The following is a 17,236-nucleotide window of genomic DNA, read 5'->3' on the forward strand; positions in this document are numbered from 1 at the left end:
AACCCTACGTCTGTTCTATCTGTAGAGAACTTATGTCTCTCTGCTTGTCACCTGTCAGCTGCACACTCACACAGCAACAGGCATTTACCCAGATGTGTGTGTGTGTGCACACAGACCTTCAGGGAACACGTGCAGGTTTGTTACATTAAACTTGTGTCGTGGGGGTGTGTTGTATAGATTATTTCATCACCCAGGTATTAAGCCTAGTAGCCATTATTTTTTCTGATCCTCTCCCTTTTCCCACCCTCCACCCTCTGAACTGTGTGTCCTTCTCCTCTATGTGCCCATGTGTTCTCAACATTTAGCTCCCACTTATACGTGAGAACGTTTGGTATTTGGTTTTCTGTTCCTGGGTTGGTTTGCTAAGGATAATGGCCTCCAGCTCCATTCATGTTCCTGCAAAGGACATGATCTCATTCTTTTTTGTGGCAGCATAGTATTCCAGGGTGTATATGTACCACATTTTCTTTATCCAGTCTATCATGGATGGGCATTTAGGTTGATTCTATGTCTTTACTATTGTGAATAGTGCTGCAATGAACATACATAGCACATGGAACTTTATAAAGGCAGAGCAGCAGTTTGCTATTGTTAGAAGTTGGGAAAAGGCATAGATCTGGCCTCTGGTTTTAGCCAGCCGATTTGCCAGCCCCCGGTTCTCGCATGCTTGGGAGGCTGTTCGGGCAGGAGTCATTACTCTTCACTGCCCCATTGTTCTCAGTGGGCACGAAAGCATTGATCATATCCTTATTTCCAAGGATTTTTACGACTATATTTTGCCCTGGATTTTATCCAGGACATCCCTGGGTTTCAGAAACATTTTCTTTTGTCTTTATCTAGACTGAAGTGGAAAACTATTTAGAGTTACCCTTGGGCAGGCCCTGGGGAATCAGATACTGGCAGGAAGGCTGCCAGAGGCCAGGGGACTCAGGCGCTGTGGAATGTCCTGCTGTCCCCTGTTTCCTGCCCCTCACTGCCAGGCACGCACAGCGGAGGGCTGGAGGGGCTCAGTGCACAGGTGTTTCCTCCCCTCTATGGTGTGTGTCTCCTTCCGGGGCTGGGCTCTCTCACTTTCCTGTTACCTGGCTCATTGATGCTAACAGGGGAAGATGCAGCTGAGTCAGTGATGGGTTCTTTGTGATACATATATAGTTTTAATTGGCATGCCGTTTTCTTAGTTTCAAAGACAGAATGAAAAGTGGACACATGGTAACCCTTCTGGAACGTGTAAAAAAAATCAAACTTAAAGTTGCAAAAATAGTACGAAGAATATCCATATATTCTTTACTCAGATACACGTATTCACATTTAACTCCATCTGTTTTATTATATATATTTTACTATATTCATTATTATCTCCCTTCCTCCCCCCTCTCTCCTTTCCCTTATTCTTTTTTTTTTTTTGAGATGGAGTCTCGCACTGTCACCCGGACTGGAGTGCAGTGGTGCGATCCCAGCTCACTGTAACCTCTGCCTCCCAGGTTCAAGCAATTCTCCTTGCCTCAGCCTCCCAAGTAGCTGGGATTACAGGAGCCCACCACTATGCCTGGCTAAATTTTTTATATTTTTAGTAGAGATGGGGTTTCACTATTATAAGATGGGGTTGGACAGAATGGTCTCGAACTTATGACCTCATGATCCGCCCACCTTGTACTCTCAAAGTGCTGGGATTACAGGCATGAGCCATTGCGCCCAGCCTTCCTCTCTCTTTCTGTTACTCCCATTTGAAGATAAGTTATACTCATCATGGTCTTTGACTCCTAAATATTTCAGTGTATATTTCTTAGGAATAGGGATACAGTTATCGACTTCTGTAAATTTAACATGATGCCATACTTTTTTGTTTGTTTGTTTTTGAGACAGGGCCTCACTCTGTTGCCCAGGCTGGAGTGCAGTGTCTTGAACAAGGCTCACTGTAGCCTTGACATCCTAGGCTCAATCCATCCTACTACCTCAGACTTCTGAGTAGCTGGTACCACAGGCACAAGCCACGACATCTGGCTAATTAAAAAAAAATTTTTTTTTTTTGTAGAGTCAGGGTCTCACTATGTTGTCCAGGCTGGTCTTGAACTCCTAGGGTCAAGGGATCCTCCTGCCTCAGCCTCCTAAAGTGGTGAGATTATAGGCATAAGCTACAGTACCTGGCTGATACCATACTTTAATCTAATATGTTGTTTGTATTCCAGTCATGTTAGTGGATGAAATAATATTTTTCAGAGCAAGTTCTCTTTCCCTCTTCCCCAGTGCAGGATCCAGTCTGTGGTTCATATTAAATTTAGTCATGTTTCCATAGCCTCCTTTAATCTGGAATGTTTCCATAGTCTTTGTCTTTTATGAGAATTTACATTTTTGAATAATACAGTATCCTTTTTTTTCTAATGGAATGTTCCTCATTTGGGGTGTCAACCTAAATAACAAACAGAGAGAGACTCTCCAAAAGAAAAATGATATTTATGTGGAAATAGAGCACTACCCTGGGAATATGCATCCCATAGTAAACCATGTGAGTATTTCAGGGGGTAAAGAAACACAAAGGTTTTTGGCTGGGCATGGTGGCTCACGCCTGTAATCTCAGCACTTTGGGAGGCCAAGTTGGGTGGATCATTTGAGGTCAGGAGTTCGAGATCAGCCCAGCCAACATGGTGAAACCCCGCCTCTACTAAAAATGCAAAAATTAGCTGGATGTGGTGTCGCGGGCCTGTAGTCCTAGCTACTCAGGAGGCTGAGGCAGGAGAATCTCTTGAATCCTGGAGGCAGAGGTTGCAGTGAACCGAGATTGCGCCACTGCTCTCCAGCCTGGGCAACAGAGCAAGACTCTGTCTCAAAAAAAAAAAAGAAAAAGGAACACAAAGTTTTTTTAAAGGAAAACAATGAGGAGGATTACATAATTATTTTGAAATATCCTTGGCTATAAAAATCAATAACAAGTGTGATTTCATTCTGAGGTTGGACAGGCAATTAGTGGGCAGAAGTCGTTGTGGAAGTATTTTTTGTGTAAGTTTGTTATGGCCTTTGTGCAAGATTGTGTTTTTGCAGTATTTTGTGAGAATTTTGTCATCAGGCATACAAGCATGAGAACCCTCTCTTCATTGCCTTCCTTGGTATTTTTGGTCAGGGTTTTCTTAACATTAGCCACTCCATTTTGATTCTGACAACTTTCATGGCAGTTTGTTTGAAGTTTTTCATGCTTAGATTCAAGCTTGCATTAGGTTACTCATCCCTGGCCAGAACACTGCCTAAGTATTGATCTCCGGATCGGGAGGCATGTGATGTTCCTTACTGGGGAACATTAATTTCAATCACTTGGTCAAGGTGTTGTCTGATTTTTCCATTGCATATTTACTGTTCTTTTCTCCCCCTTGAAGTTTGTTAAGATATAGTTTAAGATGGTGCAAATATCCTGCTTCTCAACAAAATGTCCCCCTAAATTGAGCATCCATGGTTGATCCTTGCTTGATCCAATCCTTACCATGATGATTGGGAGCTGATTTTCCTCTCCAGCACTCCCACATGTACCAGGCTGGGCTGTCGTGGTCACAGTGGTGCTGGTGTAACCCCAGGGCCACCATGCATTGATCTCTCCCTGTGCCTAACACTATGTCTTGGTGACTCATGCCTTGAGCCTCTCCCCTTGGCTCAAGGCCATTTGATCAGAGTTGAAAGACCTCTGGGTCATTTGTTTGGGTGTCTCATCTTTTCCATCCTTGACAGACAGTGTTGGAGCGAGAAAGACACCCATTCTGGGCTGGATTAGTCGTTAGAAAGTCCTTCCTCCTATTGGCTACAGTTTTTTTCCTGACATTTTGAAGGTCTTATTTCTCTACCCTCCGGAATGATCAAAAAGAAATCTAACCCTCTTACATATGACAGCACTTCAAGTAATGATCCAATGCAGTCCCGACAGTCACTAGGTGGGATGGGAATGTGCAGAGAAGCACAGGAACATGGTGAGTGGGGAGGGGAGGAAGGGAACCCACATTTACCAAGTCCCATCTATGTTGCAGGCACATGTGGGGAACGTTAGGTACATTAACTGAAGTTTCACTAGAACCCTCTGAAGAATGCATGATTTCCTTCAAGCTCTAGCAGTGCAGGGCGAGTTGCCCATTTTGTTCTTGTCAGTATCCCTAGTACCTACAACAGTACCTGACCCATGATTGGTGCTCACTACATATTTGTTGAATGATTGAATGAATGAATGAATGAATGACTTTTACAGATGAGGAAACAGTCTTAGAAAGTTTACGTCATGTGTGCCCAGTCACACAGATGTCGGATTGCAGAGCTAGGTTTCTGGCATGGTAGGATGACTTGAGGACTGTTACTGTTAATCACTGAATGTTTAATACTTTTGGAAGATAGTTGAGAGAAGAACATTTTCAAAGTGTTGCTGTAGGTTAAAAGGTACAGTTTGAAAACACTGGGTTGATGAATGTGACATCCTAGGGTCAACCACCTGGGGTGTTCCATGAACCCAGCAGAATAGGACCTATGTGTCCTGCCAGCCTTCCTGGATCACTTTCCTTTGGGGCATCTGGGGGAAAGTGGCTTGTCTCCTGTCCACTTCTTTTTCAGTCTGAGCTGTACCCACTCCTCCCATCTTCCTGCTGCTGACATGGCTCTTAGCACCTGGGGCTGTGGTCCTCTGGGCTGCCGCAGTCTTGGTTCCTGCATACCCACATTCTGCATCTTAAACTGCCACTAATATAGGAGAAGGCCTGGAGTCACTGGGGCAGGGGCTCTGCTCCTCTCTGCAGACATGGAGACCACTCTCATTGGAATGGTGGCTCTCTTATGGTTTCTTAGGTGTCCCACCACAGGGATGCCTCTCTCTGACCCACTTGTTTCCCTGGAGTCTCTGTCAGCTACCATAATGCAGAGCTGCACCCGCAGTGTACCCTTCTCTTCCACATCTCCTCCCTCTTTTAGGGCCCTGCCTTCAAGGCCACTTCCTGAAAACTCCAAATGCCATCCCTCCGTAGTGTAGACTACTAGACCTCCCAAAATCCTCTTCATATGACACTTTAACCCATCTGAAAAGTATAATTAATGAGCTTTTGAAAGCTTCTTAAAATGGCCACTCAAAGTTGGGTGTGGTGGCTCACACCTGTAATCCCAGCAGTTCGGGAGGCCAAGGTGGGTGGACCCCTTGAGCACAGGAGCTTGAGACCAGTCTGGGCAACATAGTGAAACCCTGCTGTAAAAAAAAAAAAAAAAAAAAAAAAATTAGCCAATTGTGGTGGTGCACACCTGTGGTCCCAGCCACTCGGGAGGTTGGGGCAGGAAGATCACTTCAGCCTGTAAGGTCAAAGCTTCAGTGAGCTGTGATCATGCCACTGCACTCTAGCTAGGGTGGCAGAGCCAGAACCTGTTTCTAAAAAAGCATGAGTCTTGTTGAAGCCACTGCACTCCAACCTCAGGGAAAAGAGTGAAAGTGACTGAAAAAAAAAAATGTCATTCACTCCTAACTTCCCCAACAAATAACAAGCATAAGTATGTTTTTAAATGTAGGTTTTGTTATTTTTCAGGTACAGTGAGACCAACAGATCAGGAGATGACTGCCGTTGAAAAGACAGTATGTTAGTTTCCAAGAGGGGAAGGCAGGCCACGCCATGCAGGGCACACGGGGCAGTGCTGGAATCAGTGCCAGAATCAGTGCAGGGGTCAGTCAGGAGGCAGAGGGAGTGAGGGGAACACGGGGGCAAGAGCCTTTATTGTGGTTTCCGAGGGAAGGAATGGGCAAGGCAGGGTAAGCAGACCTGGGGACTGGCCAGTTTGAATAATTTCAGTGGGCTCTGGGCGCACTTACATGTAGACATATAGCTGTCTATGTATAGACACAGAGACAGTAGGGGCTGTCCTGAGTTGCTGGAACCTGGCCCTGGGGTGCTTAGGACAGGGGAATGTGGGTCCTGTGTGTGACAGCCCATGGAAGAGGTGTGGGGTGTGGGCTCAGAGTGGCTGGTTTGTATATGAACAGCCTGCTGGCAAGTGGGGAATCCTTTACCATCTCCAGGAATTGTGGGAAGGAAGTCCCTCCAAGGTCAACAAGGCCCCAGATGTCAAAGCATCTGAAATACAAAAAATATAGCTTGGCATAAGATTAAAACAAATATGGGCAAGATCTAATTTATAGACTGGGCTCCCCTTCCCATGGACTAAGCAAACCAATGACCTGTTTCTTTAATGATGCATTTATGGGGCTCTAAGGTGGCACAGGAGGCACAATGTAGGATTCAAAGCAAAGCCTTTGGAGTCACGCTCTGTCAGCCTTGTTATTTGCATGAAATCAGGCAAGTCAAACACCTTCCCAAGTCCCAGTTTCCTTGTCTAGAAGGTGAACTGAACTAATAACAGAACCTACCACACAGGACTACTGTCTGGTTAAAGGAGGTAGTGTATCTAATATGTACCTAGTTAATGTAACCGCCCTACAGATTCATCGTGCTGGCTGCCCAGATAGAGCTGATTTATCAAGACAGGGGAATTGCAACAGAGAAAGAGTTTAATGCACACAGAGCTGGCTAAATGGGAGACTGGAGTGTTATTCTTACTCAAATCAGGCTCCTTGAAAATTCAGAGGCTAGAGTTTTTTGAAAGATTGTTTGGTGGTGATGTGGTTTGGCTGCGTTCCCACCCAAATCTCTTCTTGAGCTGTTGTTCCCATAGTTTCCATGTGTTGTGGGAGAGACACAGTGAGGTAATTGAATCACACTCCACCTGGAGGTAATTGAATACCTCCATGCTCTTCTCATGATCCGATGGTTTTATAAAGTGTCTTCTTGCCTTCATTCTGAACTTTTTGCTGCCTCCATGTGAAGGACATGTTTGCTTTCCAATCCCCCATGATTGTAAGTTTCCTGAGGCCTCCCCAACCCTGCTGAACTGTGAGTCAATTAAACCTCTTTCCTTCTAAATTACCCAGTCTCAGGCATATCTTTATTAGCAGTGTGAACGGACTAATACAGGTGTGTTCCCAGACCAAACCAAGGGTCTGGCTGCTTATTCTTGTGGCCCAATAATGAGATGCAGATGAACTGGGAAAGAAGAGAGTTTATTTCTGTAACCAGGTACAGGCAGAAGGCCTGGAAAATATCAGCAGACCAACTCAAAATTAGAAAGTTTTCCAGAGCTTATATGCCTTCTAAGCTATATGTCTATGTGTAAATGTGCATTCATCTAAAGACTTAAGTGACTAACTTCTATTCTATAACTAAGGTCTGAGTTTTGAAGACCTTCGTTTGGAGCCTCAGTAAAATTACTTAATCTAGATGAGTCCAGGTGCCAGGGGTGATTACCCTTATCTTGTCTCTTGCTAAATCATGGAGGTTTGGGGAGCTCCTTTAGACCCCCAATAAAACTTGTTTGTCAAGGCCTGGGGAGTTTCTTCAGACCCCCAGTAAAAAACATGTTTAATCCTAAACGGGTCCCGTTAAAAATTCCTTTGTTATTTTGTCATGCTCCAAGGCCCAGGAAAGTCCTGGGCAAAATTCTTGGTGGGCTTTTGTTACACTCCAGCCTTTGTATGAGGGCACTGTCTCTATCAGCTTTGAATATTTAACTTCACCACTCAGTCAGTGCTGAAACAGTTGTTATGGCGGCCTGCCTGTTCAGCTGTTAGTGAGAGCTGGCCTGCTACAGGTGGGCAGGGGGCTAGAGAACGGTAATACTGATTTGTTGGGTCGGGGACGGAATCACAGGAAGTTGAGACTGTCCTCTTGCCATGAGTCAATTCCAGGCTGGGGGCCACATGACTAGATGAGCCAGTTTACCAGTCTAGGTAGTGTCAGAAGGAATGCAGGGTCTGGAAAATACCTCAAACTCCAATCTTAGGTTCTGTAATAGTGATGTTATCCAAAGGAGCAACTGGGGAGGCTAGGAATCCCATGGCTTCTGGCTCCATGTCTCCTGAGGCATAATTCCTAAACTTGTGGCTAATTTGAGTCTTAGAAGGGCACTCTGGTCTCCAGGCAAGGACGGGGTTTATTTCTGGAAAGGGCTGTTATCATCTTTGTTTCAAAGTTAAACTATAAACTAAATTTTCCTATAGTTAGCCGGCCTATGCCAGGAATGAATAAGGGCAGTTTGGAGATTAAAGGCAAGATGGAGTCGGTTAGGTCAGATCTCTTTCATGGTCATATTCTCTCATTTTTATAATTTTTGCATAGCTGGTTTCATTAATAGGAGGGTTGCTATTATTAGAATGCAAATTCCATGAGGCCAGAGACTGTATTTTGTTCAACATGCTAAATAAATATCTGTTGAATGAATGAATTCTAAGATTTTAAAGAAGTTTTTAGGTTTTGTTTTTAAATTTAGTTTTTTACATTGGTAAAAACTTTAAGGAGTTATAAAAACAGAAACTATATTTAAAAATGCAGTGAAAATTCTCCCTGGCCTCTTTGTCCCTGATCTGCCCGGTTCTTGCTGTTCCCCAACAGGTATCCCCTCTTCTTAGTTTCTTATGGATCATTCCAGAGATCTTGTTATTGCTTAATCACCCATATAGATTCGAACTTTCCTCTTTTATATGCAGCAAGTATTATACACACTCTTTTGCACTTTGTTTTATCACTTAACAGTGTGTCTTGAAGATTTTCCACGTAAGTGACTAACTCCCCATTATTTGTGTAGCTGTCTAGTGTTCCACTGCATGAATGTACTGACTTGACTTAGCTGTTGTCCGTGATGGACATTGGAATTGCCTCCTGTATTTCGTTCTTACAATGACGTAATAAGACCCAATGTTTTAAAATAAAATTGTTTTGATTTCTTCATGCTTCATTAAAATAAATTGACTTGGCCACCGTGATTCCCACCCTCCCACATACTGCCTAAGGCTAGGGTTTGGGGGCCACCCATCCCTCCTTCCCTTTTGTCATAGGGCAGTAGGAGCACCCCGGGATGGTGAGGTTGAGACCTAGTTCTTTTTCTATGGAGGAAAAGCGTGTTCCCTGTCGGGCCACAAGCTGCCTTGGCTTCTCCCTCCCTCGCCCGTGCCAGTTCTGCCTTCTCTTTCTTTGGGATGGCAGCGGCTCTTTCAGTCCCCACACTTCTCCAGCCCCCACATTCCCATGGCTCCAGAACACAGCTGGCCAAGGGGCCTGAGGAGGCTGGGAGCTCCTGTGGCGTTTTCCTGCATGTGGGCTGCCGGGGGTGTGGCCAGGGCCCACGGGTGTCATTTCTCCCCCTGCAGGCTCTGCACACACTCAGAGCAGGCCCTGTGTAGGACCCCTGACCCCCTCCTTGCCTCATCTGACCCACTGGAATCCTGTCTGCCACTTGTCAGGCCACTGGTTGGTGCCCACTGAGTGTGCAGCATCCCTGATGAGCAGAGGGCACCTGGCCTGGGAGCCTGTGCCTCAGTCTGACTCCAGATGGGGTGGGCCTCCTCAAGGGCCCCAGACCTGGAGGCCCCTGGATAAAGCCACAGCTCCTTCATCCTCTGTGAAATGAATGGATGAATGGCAACTGGCCTCTGGGTTTTCTGTGACCAAGCCTCAGATCCCTTTAGTCTCCCAGGGAGTCCCTCTTCTGTGTCCCCCCCAACCTCTCCGCCCTGAGCAATACTTCCTGGGAGGCTCTGAATTTCCCTGACTCTTGTGAACTTGACTACCACAGCCTGCTCCTTATGCTTTGGGAGGGGCAGCCTGCCCTGCTATTTCCAGCATTTCCTCCTACAGGATTGGGGGCTGGGGAAGCCACCTTCCTTGGAGGGACTCACCCTCAGGCCTATAGCAGGGGTTGGGAGGGTGCATTTCATGGCGCCAAAAGGTGTTTCATGGAGGAAATAACAAGCAGTCAATCCTGGCTGCTGTCTCTTGGGTATCCCAGAGGCACCCCAGGCTGGCAGGGGTGGGGGCATTGCTTCCTTCTGCATTTCCCTCCATTGTTCCTTGATCCACTTCCGGGAATTCTCCCTGGGCTGGGAGGGCTGGACAACCACAAGGGAGGCAGAGGTCTGGCTTTTCTCAGCACCCTATGACCTGGCTGCTATTCTGCTCTGCTCAGTCCTAAGGGCTCCCAAACTGGAGCTTCAGCTGCCATGTGCAGCTCTCTGGTCCATGAGGCCTTCTTGGGCCCTGCCTCCCAGTCCCCAAGGAGAGAAGCCCCAGTGCTCTAGGGGATTGCACAGGGAACCTAGAGACTTGGGTCCTGGGGCTGGCTCAGCCATCCTCCTGCTTGAGCAAGTCACTCTCTTCTGCCACCCCAGTTTTCTCATGACGGACAGGGTGACTCTGGTCTCTGATGTCGTATGGACTCACGTGTCCTCTATACCTACAGTCTGGTCTTTTTGACATTGCCTGGGTCCTGAGGACAATTCAGTCAACATGCTGACAGGGGCCTCCTGGTACCAGCCCCTAGGATGGAGACACTCCAGGACCCCAACTTATTAAGTGATGGTAAAAAACCTGCTCCAGGGCCGGGCGCGGTGGCTCACACCTGTAATCCCAGCACTTTGGGAGGCCGAGGCGGGTGGATCACGAGGTCAAGAGATCGAGACCATCCTGGTCAACATGGTGAAACCCCATCTCTACTAAAAATACAAAAAATTAGCTGGGCATGGTGGCGCATGCCTGTAATCCCAGCTACTCAGGAGGCTGAGGCAGGAGAATTGCCTGAACCCAGGAGGAGGAGGTTGCGGTGAACCGAGATTGCGCCATTGCACTCCAGCCTGGGTAACAAGAGTGAAACTCTGTCTCAAAACAAACAAACAAACAAACAAACAAACAAACAAACAACCAAAAAAACCCTGCTCCACGCTGTGAAGGAATGGAACACAAATGAGTTTACATTCTAGAAAATATGGCTCCTAGCATTGTGGGGAGTTGGAACCCTGGAATGAATATTAGTAAATCTCTCTCCCCCTCTATCTACTACTTTCAGGAAGCATTAGAAAAGTTGACCTTGAGCATATATTACATTTACTGCCTTGCTAGCAAGGGCACGTGCAAGGCTACAGAGTCTGCTGCTTTCAAGAAGTTTGGAAAAAGAGATTTTTCATTGTTGAGAAGCTTAAATGAGCAGCTAGGTTTTCATTTTAATCTTTTATTATGATGAATAGACATAAAAGCTACCATTTTAACCATTTGTGAGCATAGTTCAGTGGTGTTACGTGCATTCATGACATCAGTCATTCCACTGTCCGCCTCCAGAACGTTTTCTCATCTAAAACTGAAACTCTGTGTCTGTTCAATAATAAATCCTCACTTTCTTCTCCCTGCAGCTGATAGCAGCCACCATTCTACTTTCTATGGATTTGACTACTCTAGCTACCTCATATAAGTGGAATCATAAATATTTGTCTTTGTGTGACTGGCTGACTTCACTTTGCAGAATATCTCCAAGGTTCATCTGTGTTGTAGCATGTGCCAGGATCTTCTGAGACTGAATACTATTCCATTGTGTGGATGGACCACATCTTGTTTATCTGCTCCTCTGTTGATAGAAACTTGCTTTGCTTACACCTCTTGGCTATTGTGAATAATACTGTTATGAACACAGGTGTGCGAATATCTAGGTCCCTGATTTCCATTATTTTGGGATATAGATCCAGAAGTAGAATTGCTAGATCATATGATAATTCTATGTTTAATTTTTTGAGTAACTGACATGCTGTTTCCCACAGTGGCCACACAATTTTACATCCATACCCGCCTCGCACAAACATTCCATTTTCTCCATATCCTGGCCAACACTTGTGATTTTTCTCTGTGCGCAAGAGAGAGAGAGTGTGTGTGTGTGTGTGTGTGTGTATCACAGCCATCCTAGTGGATGTGAAGTAGCACCTCAGCGTGAGTAGTCAGTTTTAAAAATCACCTAGTTAGGTTGAGATTGCAGTTTTATTTCATAGGGTCATAAAAATCTAGATTCCAATCAGTGTTTGCAGAGACCAGAAAAGAGATCCCAGATGTCAGGTGTGCTGTTCATCCATCAGGGAAAAGCAGTTAAGAAGCACACCTGTGGCTGTTCGCCAGCCTAACATGGCCATGTGCCCTGATGGTAATGTGCAGGGTAAGTCCAGTTCCCAGGGAGGCAAGCAGAAGTCACATAGACACCAGGCGACACGTTGCAATGGACGCAGACCGCTCGCTGCTCCTGGTTTCCTGCTGCCTCTACAGAGGGGCAGACCACTCGGCGAGCCCGTCTCATAGCTTCCTCTGCACTCTTTGAAGGGCGTGTGTGCCGACCACCATGCTGCTGACCCACTCTTTCCTAATAGCCATCCATGTGCCCTGCCCCTCCTGTCAGTCAGAAATGCAGCCTCTGGCGTGTGTGGTGTGGACCGTCCAGGGCCTCTGAGGACTGGGGCCTGTTTCCCCTGCCCCAATATCCTTTTCTCCCTGTCCCTGAAGACAGAAAGGTTTCTTTGCTTTTCATGTACAATCACTGCTTGCTGAGCCCTGGGATTCCAATACAGACAGCCTGTGTAGGCATGGGTTGTGTGGGCTGCTGGGGCTCAGGGGCAGTGTGGGGGTGATGAGATGCGGACCTGGTGGGCTGTCAAGCGCTCATGGGAAGATAACCCTTCATCTCTGGGGAGGCGTAGCTGGGCCTCTGGAGAGGGGCAGGAAGGGGTCAAGGTGGACCTTGGGGAAAGAAAGGTGTCTCTTATCCCTTCCCATGCTCAAGTATTTCCCCAGAGGCCAGGCCTTCCAGGGATGGTGCATGGTGCTGACTGGGTGTGGGGGTGCAGGGGAGCCCTTGTGGGGTGCCAGGTGATCGTGGGGTCTAGGCAGACCAGCTTTGTCTGAGTGGTGGCAGTGAGGGGTCTGGCAGAGGAGCCAGGGTGCATTAAGCTAGTTTTCTACATTCAACTTCTCTTTCAGGTTCCTGGGGGAAGCCAAGGTCCCACTCCGGGAGGTCCTCGCCACCCCTAGTCTGTCCGCTAGCTTCAATGCCCCCCTGCTGGACACCAAGAAGCAGCCCACGGGGGTAAGTGCCCATCAGCCTCTGCCAGGTTATGGTCTGAGGCATTGCCTGGTGGCTTTCTCTTTGGACTTTGCCATTCAGACCCCAGATAAGTGTCTGACTTCAGCTCCCAGGAAGCAGGCCTGGCTCTCCCTGATCAGAGCTTGCAGTGTCTGGAGGGGCCCTGGACTCAGGGAGATGGGAAGGGCAGAGAGAGTCCTGACCCTGTCTGCAGGGCTCAAGTCAGCCTTGTCTCGAAGCAGCTTGGCCCGCTCCTTGGTCTGGTCCTAACTGTCTGGCCTGGCCACCTCCTGTTCCCTGTTTCCTGGTCAGCCTTGGCTATAACCCCTCTAGTCTCCCTGGCAGACTTCCCTTCCTCCCTCACCACTCAGCCCTCTTCTCCAGATTCAGAATCTCTGAGCCATCTGGGTCACAGAGCATGAGGGAGGGAGGGAAACAGGCCTCTCCCCTGCCCACCGCGACCCTCTTCCTTTTCCTCCATTCTTCCTGCCCCTCCCCTGGCCTTCTCAGTGCTCCCCCAGTCCGAGCAGACAATTCCCAGCCCTCCTCTCTGCCTGCTATTTTTAGTGAGCTAAATATACCCTGCTGGGTTCTCTCTTCCTAATAGAATTCCTGACCTTCCCTGTGGGTCAGCCCCGCCTCCCAGGATCTACCAGGATCCAAAGATTGGAACTACTTCCTCCCCGTGAGGCCTAGGGGATTGGGCCCTGACTTCTCTCAGGCAGGGCGGCTGCACTGCCCTGGGGTGGGTGTGTGAGGCCGGGGCTCCTGGCTGGCTGGTTGAGTCAGGAAGTGGCCGGTCTGGGCAGAGCTCTGAGTGGAACGAGACTGGATGCTGAGACCTAGGGAAAAGGAATCACTGGAACCGCATAGTCAGTGGCTGTCCCCATGGGGGCCCAAACCCGGAGCTCATCCCAGACCCTCTGGTGGAAGGGCCGTGGCTGGACTCCCGGTTCACTGAACTCCCAGTCTGCCGCCCTCATGGTGCTGGACTTTGCTCCCTGGGCATCTTAGGCTGGGGATGGCTGGGCTGCTCCCTTCGTAGGAGATGCCACTTTCCAGCAGAGTCCATCCCTCTGGACTGACTGGCAGAACGTTCTGGTCTAGAACAGTATTCACCAAGACTGTCTCTGTCACTCCGAGTCCTCTCTCATTCTCCTTTCGGGCCCTCCAGTCTCTTAACACTCCCTGTGGTCAAGGAGGACTCCAAGGAGTTCCGGAACTACCCTTTCAGGGTTCCCGAGGAGGCTCAGACCCAACCCTCGAGGCACAGAACACAAATGGAGGGATGACAGGTGTCAGTCAAGGCAGCTGGTGAGAGAGGGCCTTGGGGTCAGGCTTGGCTCTCACTTCCAGCTCTGGCGTTTCCTGCCCTTTGGTCCCCTCCAGCCTCAAAGTCCAGCCCCAAGCCAGAGCTTTCTGTAGCTGGTCCCTGTTCATGGGGCCGTGCCAGGCTGGGGCCATCCCTGCATGCCTCACTTCACTTCCTCCTGATCTTTGTTCCCATACTGTCTGGGCTTCACGCTTCCCAGCTGGGAGCCTGCTGCCTTCTCTTCCCTGGCCGGGGATTCCTGGCTGTCTGCAGAACTTTACATTCCTTCACCAACCATGTCTCCAAGAAGGGTGTGTGAGATCCAGGAGGTGGCAGATGCGTGAGAAGTGCTGGATCCTGCTGGGTTGAGCCCCACTAGCTGAGCTTGGGCTGGGAATGGGGTGGGAGAGCCTCCTCTCTGCTGCCCAGGAGACAGTCCTTACCTGTTCAGAGTCTAGGACCAGATTCTAGTCCATGTGATGGCATTAAAGTCACAGCGCAGCCCCAGACAGGTCATACGACGCTTTGGGCTGGGGCTTCCTGCCTGGGACCTGGGCTAGTTGCATGGTAGTGCAAGGCACGGATAACTGGGGGTGTGCTTGGCAGGGACAGAGAGCCAATAACATTCAGGGTTCTCGCTGGTCACTCAGTGAGACCTCATTTCTGAGCCAAGCCAAATCAGCAGAGCATGCTGGGCCCCCCCATTTCACGGTAGCTCAATTGCCTCTAAAAGCCAAAGGAAACTGCTGATGGGGTGATGGGAGTGCGTACAGGGCCTGTGGGATCCTTAGGGAGGCCTGGCCGACTGAGCGGCGTGGAGAGGCTGGGAGACCTGCCGCAGGCCGGCTGTGCACTCCATTCGCCTTTTGCTCAGTGTTCTCACCCGGGTCCCTTCAGATATGGCAGGCTGGGCTGTATGCCGTGGAAGATGCCAGATCTACCCTCTGACAGCTGCTAGGTTGATGGAGAAGACACTCCCCTGTCCTGGAGGAACCCCCAGGCCTTGAGGATTTAGGACACACACAGAGGAAAGAAGCAGCATCCTTCCAGATGTATTTTAAGAGTAGCTCACTCATGAAGGTGTGGACACATGGCGAACGCTCAGTAGGCATCACCCAGGCCGTAAGGCCAGAGTCGGATCACAGAGGAGGACAGGAGCCCACAAAGCCCGATGATGTGCGGGTCAGGGAGCCAGGAGGGCACTGTGTGCTGGGAGCAGGGACCCGAGGCGGGCAGGACAGTGCTCGGTGAGTACCTGAGCTGTCTTTAAGGGTGTGGAGCTCCTGCCCACCAACCCTGTATCAGCTCAGGGCCACAGCTACCCTCTGCCTGCCTCTGGAGGTTGTCCGAGGGAGAGGTCAGTGAGGGCCAGGAACACATCAGGCCGGGCCTATCCACGGGGACATGTGTCAGGCGAGGTGAGAGTGGGCTGGTCTGGGCTTTGGTTTTGATGTGCTCAGTGCTGGTCGAGGAGGTAGGAGGCACACAATGGGTGGGCACAGCAGGGTGGGCGAAGGACCCCAGAGCCTGGCCACATAACCTGGAGGAGGGTTACAGCCAGGGAGGGTCTGAGGAAGTCATTCCCTGTCCTCACCTTCAGTTTCCTGTGCCCTCTTAGTCTGGGGCCAGATGGGAGCCTCAAGTTCTGCTGATCTTGTTGACTGTGGGCCCCGAGGCAGCAGATGAGGGCGACGAGGTTACCCCACTCCAGGGCAGCATGTTTGGTGGACACGCAATTGAGACAATGGCCTTGTTGGGGGAGAACCCTGCAGTGCTACTGGGCTGGAGAGCTGAGAACCTGGGCTCTCGGGGGGGTCCTGTGATGTGGAGGACCTTGAGGAAGGTCCCACTGGGAGCTCTAGGCCTGGGTTGTGTGGTCTGGGAGATCACAGGGCTCATATACATCCTCCAGAAAGAAAATCTCAGCTCTGTTTGTCTAGAGAAGGAGACAGGGGCTGAGCTGTGATGTCATGGTGAGGGTACAAGGTCCTAGTCCTGGGTAGATCCCACAGACATGCCCACTTTCCCTTAAGAGCCTCAGCAGAGCCAAAGACCTTCGGTATTCACCACCAGAAGCTGTGGTCTCTGGGGCCCCTTCCCGGTGCTGAGGTCTGTTCTAGACCCTGAGCTCCAGAGCCTCTGGATCTGCAGGGATATCCCTGTGGCTCCCTGATGGGCAGCTAGAAGGTGGCCCGGGCCACCAGGATGGTGCCAGTTCTTCAGGAGGTTGGTGTGGAACTGTCGGTGTAGAAACACCAGATGCTCAGGAAACCCCAGGAGGGGCTGCCTAAGTGGTCTCTGAAGCCCTCTCTCTGGAGAGGGCTGCTCCTGTCTGCATCTTGCTGAGGGCTGCCCCTAAGTCCCCATGCTGAGGAGCTGTCACTGGGCATGGTGGGGAGCAGTTACAATCCGGCAGCCCCTCTCACGGAGATGGTGTATAGAAGCCCCCAGGTGGTGTGCAGTGAGTGGACAGCAGGGTGAGCCCCTAGAAACAGGAAGAGGTGCTCTTCCACGGGATCTGATTCCAAGGTCAGAGGCCCAAGGGCAGCCCAGGTGTGGCCTCTTCAAGTTTTTGCTGAACTCTCCTCACCTCACTGGGGTCCACTCAGACCGCTTGATTTAACACTACAACCTGAAACCCTCTCATTCCCCTGATCCTTCTTGCTCTGGTTTACTTTTTCTTTTCTTTCTAACATGCTCTGTACTTTATGTATTTATTTTGTGTATTGTTTATTATCTGTCTTCTTTGCCAAGACATCAGCTCCATGGGGGCAGGGGCCTTTGCCTTATTTGTGGAAGTGTCCCCGGAATCTTGAACAGTGTGTTTGGTCCTGGCAGATGCCCAACACACTGGCACACGCACATGCAAGTGCATGTGCACACATACACACACACACACACACACACACTCATGGAGGTAATGGATACGTGAGTTAATGAATGAACAGGTCAGGCCAGACATCACTCCCCGTCTTTCAGATGTGGGCCCAA

At 49.3% G+C, this 17,236-nt stretch overlaps 1 protein-coding gene across 17 annotated transcripts in view; it reads left to right on the top strand.

The window, feature by feature from the left end:
- DYSF (dysferlin) overlaps positions 1-17,236 on the top strand; it is a 235,298-nt gene that overhangs the window by 38,266 nt on the left and 179,796 nt on the right. For all 17 annotated transcript variants that reach the window (XM_012475624.3, XM_012475622.3, XM_012475629.3 and 14 more), the window contains one exon: positions 12,831-12,936. In XM_012475624.3, the coding sequence (XP_012331047.2) occupies positions 12,831-12,936 (106 nt within the window). The remainder of the gene's footprint in view (positions 1-12,830; positions 12,937-17,236) is intronic.

Source organism: Aotus nancymaae, unplaced genomic scaffold, assembly GCF_030222135.1.
Source record: "Aotus nancymaae isolate 86718 unplaced genomic scaffold, 86718_ANA_hifiasm-v0.15.2.pri h1tg000057l, whole genome shotgun sequence".
In the NCBI taxonomy this organism is placed as follows: Eukaryota; Metazoa; Chordata; class Mammalia; order Primates; family Aotidae; genus Aotus; species Aotus nancymaae.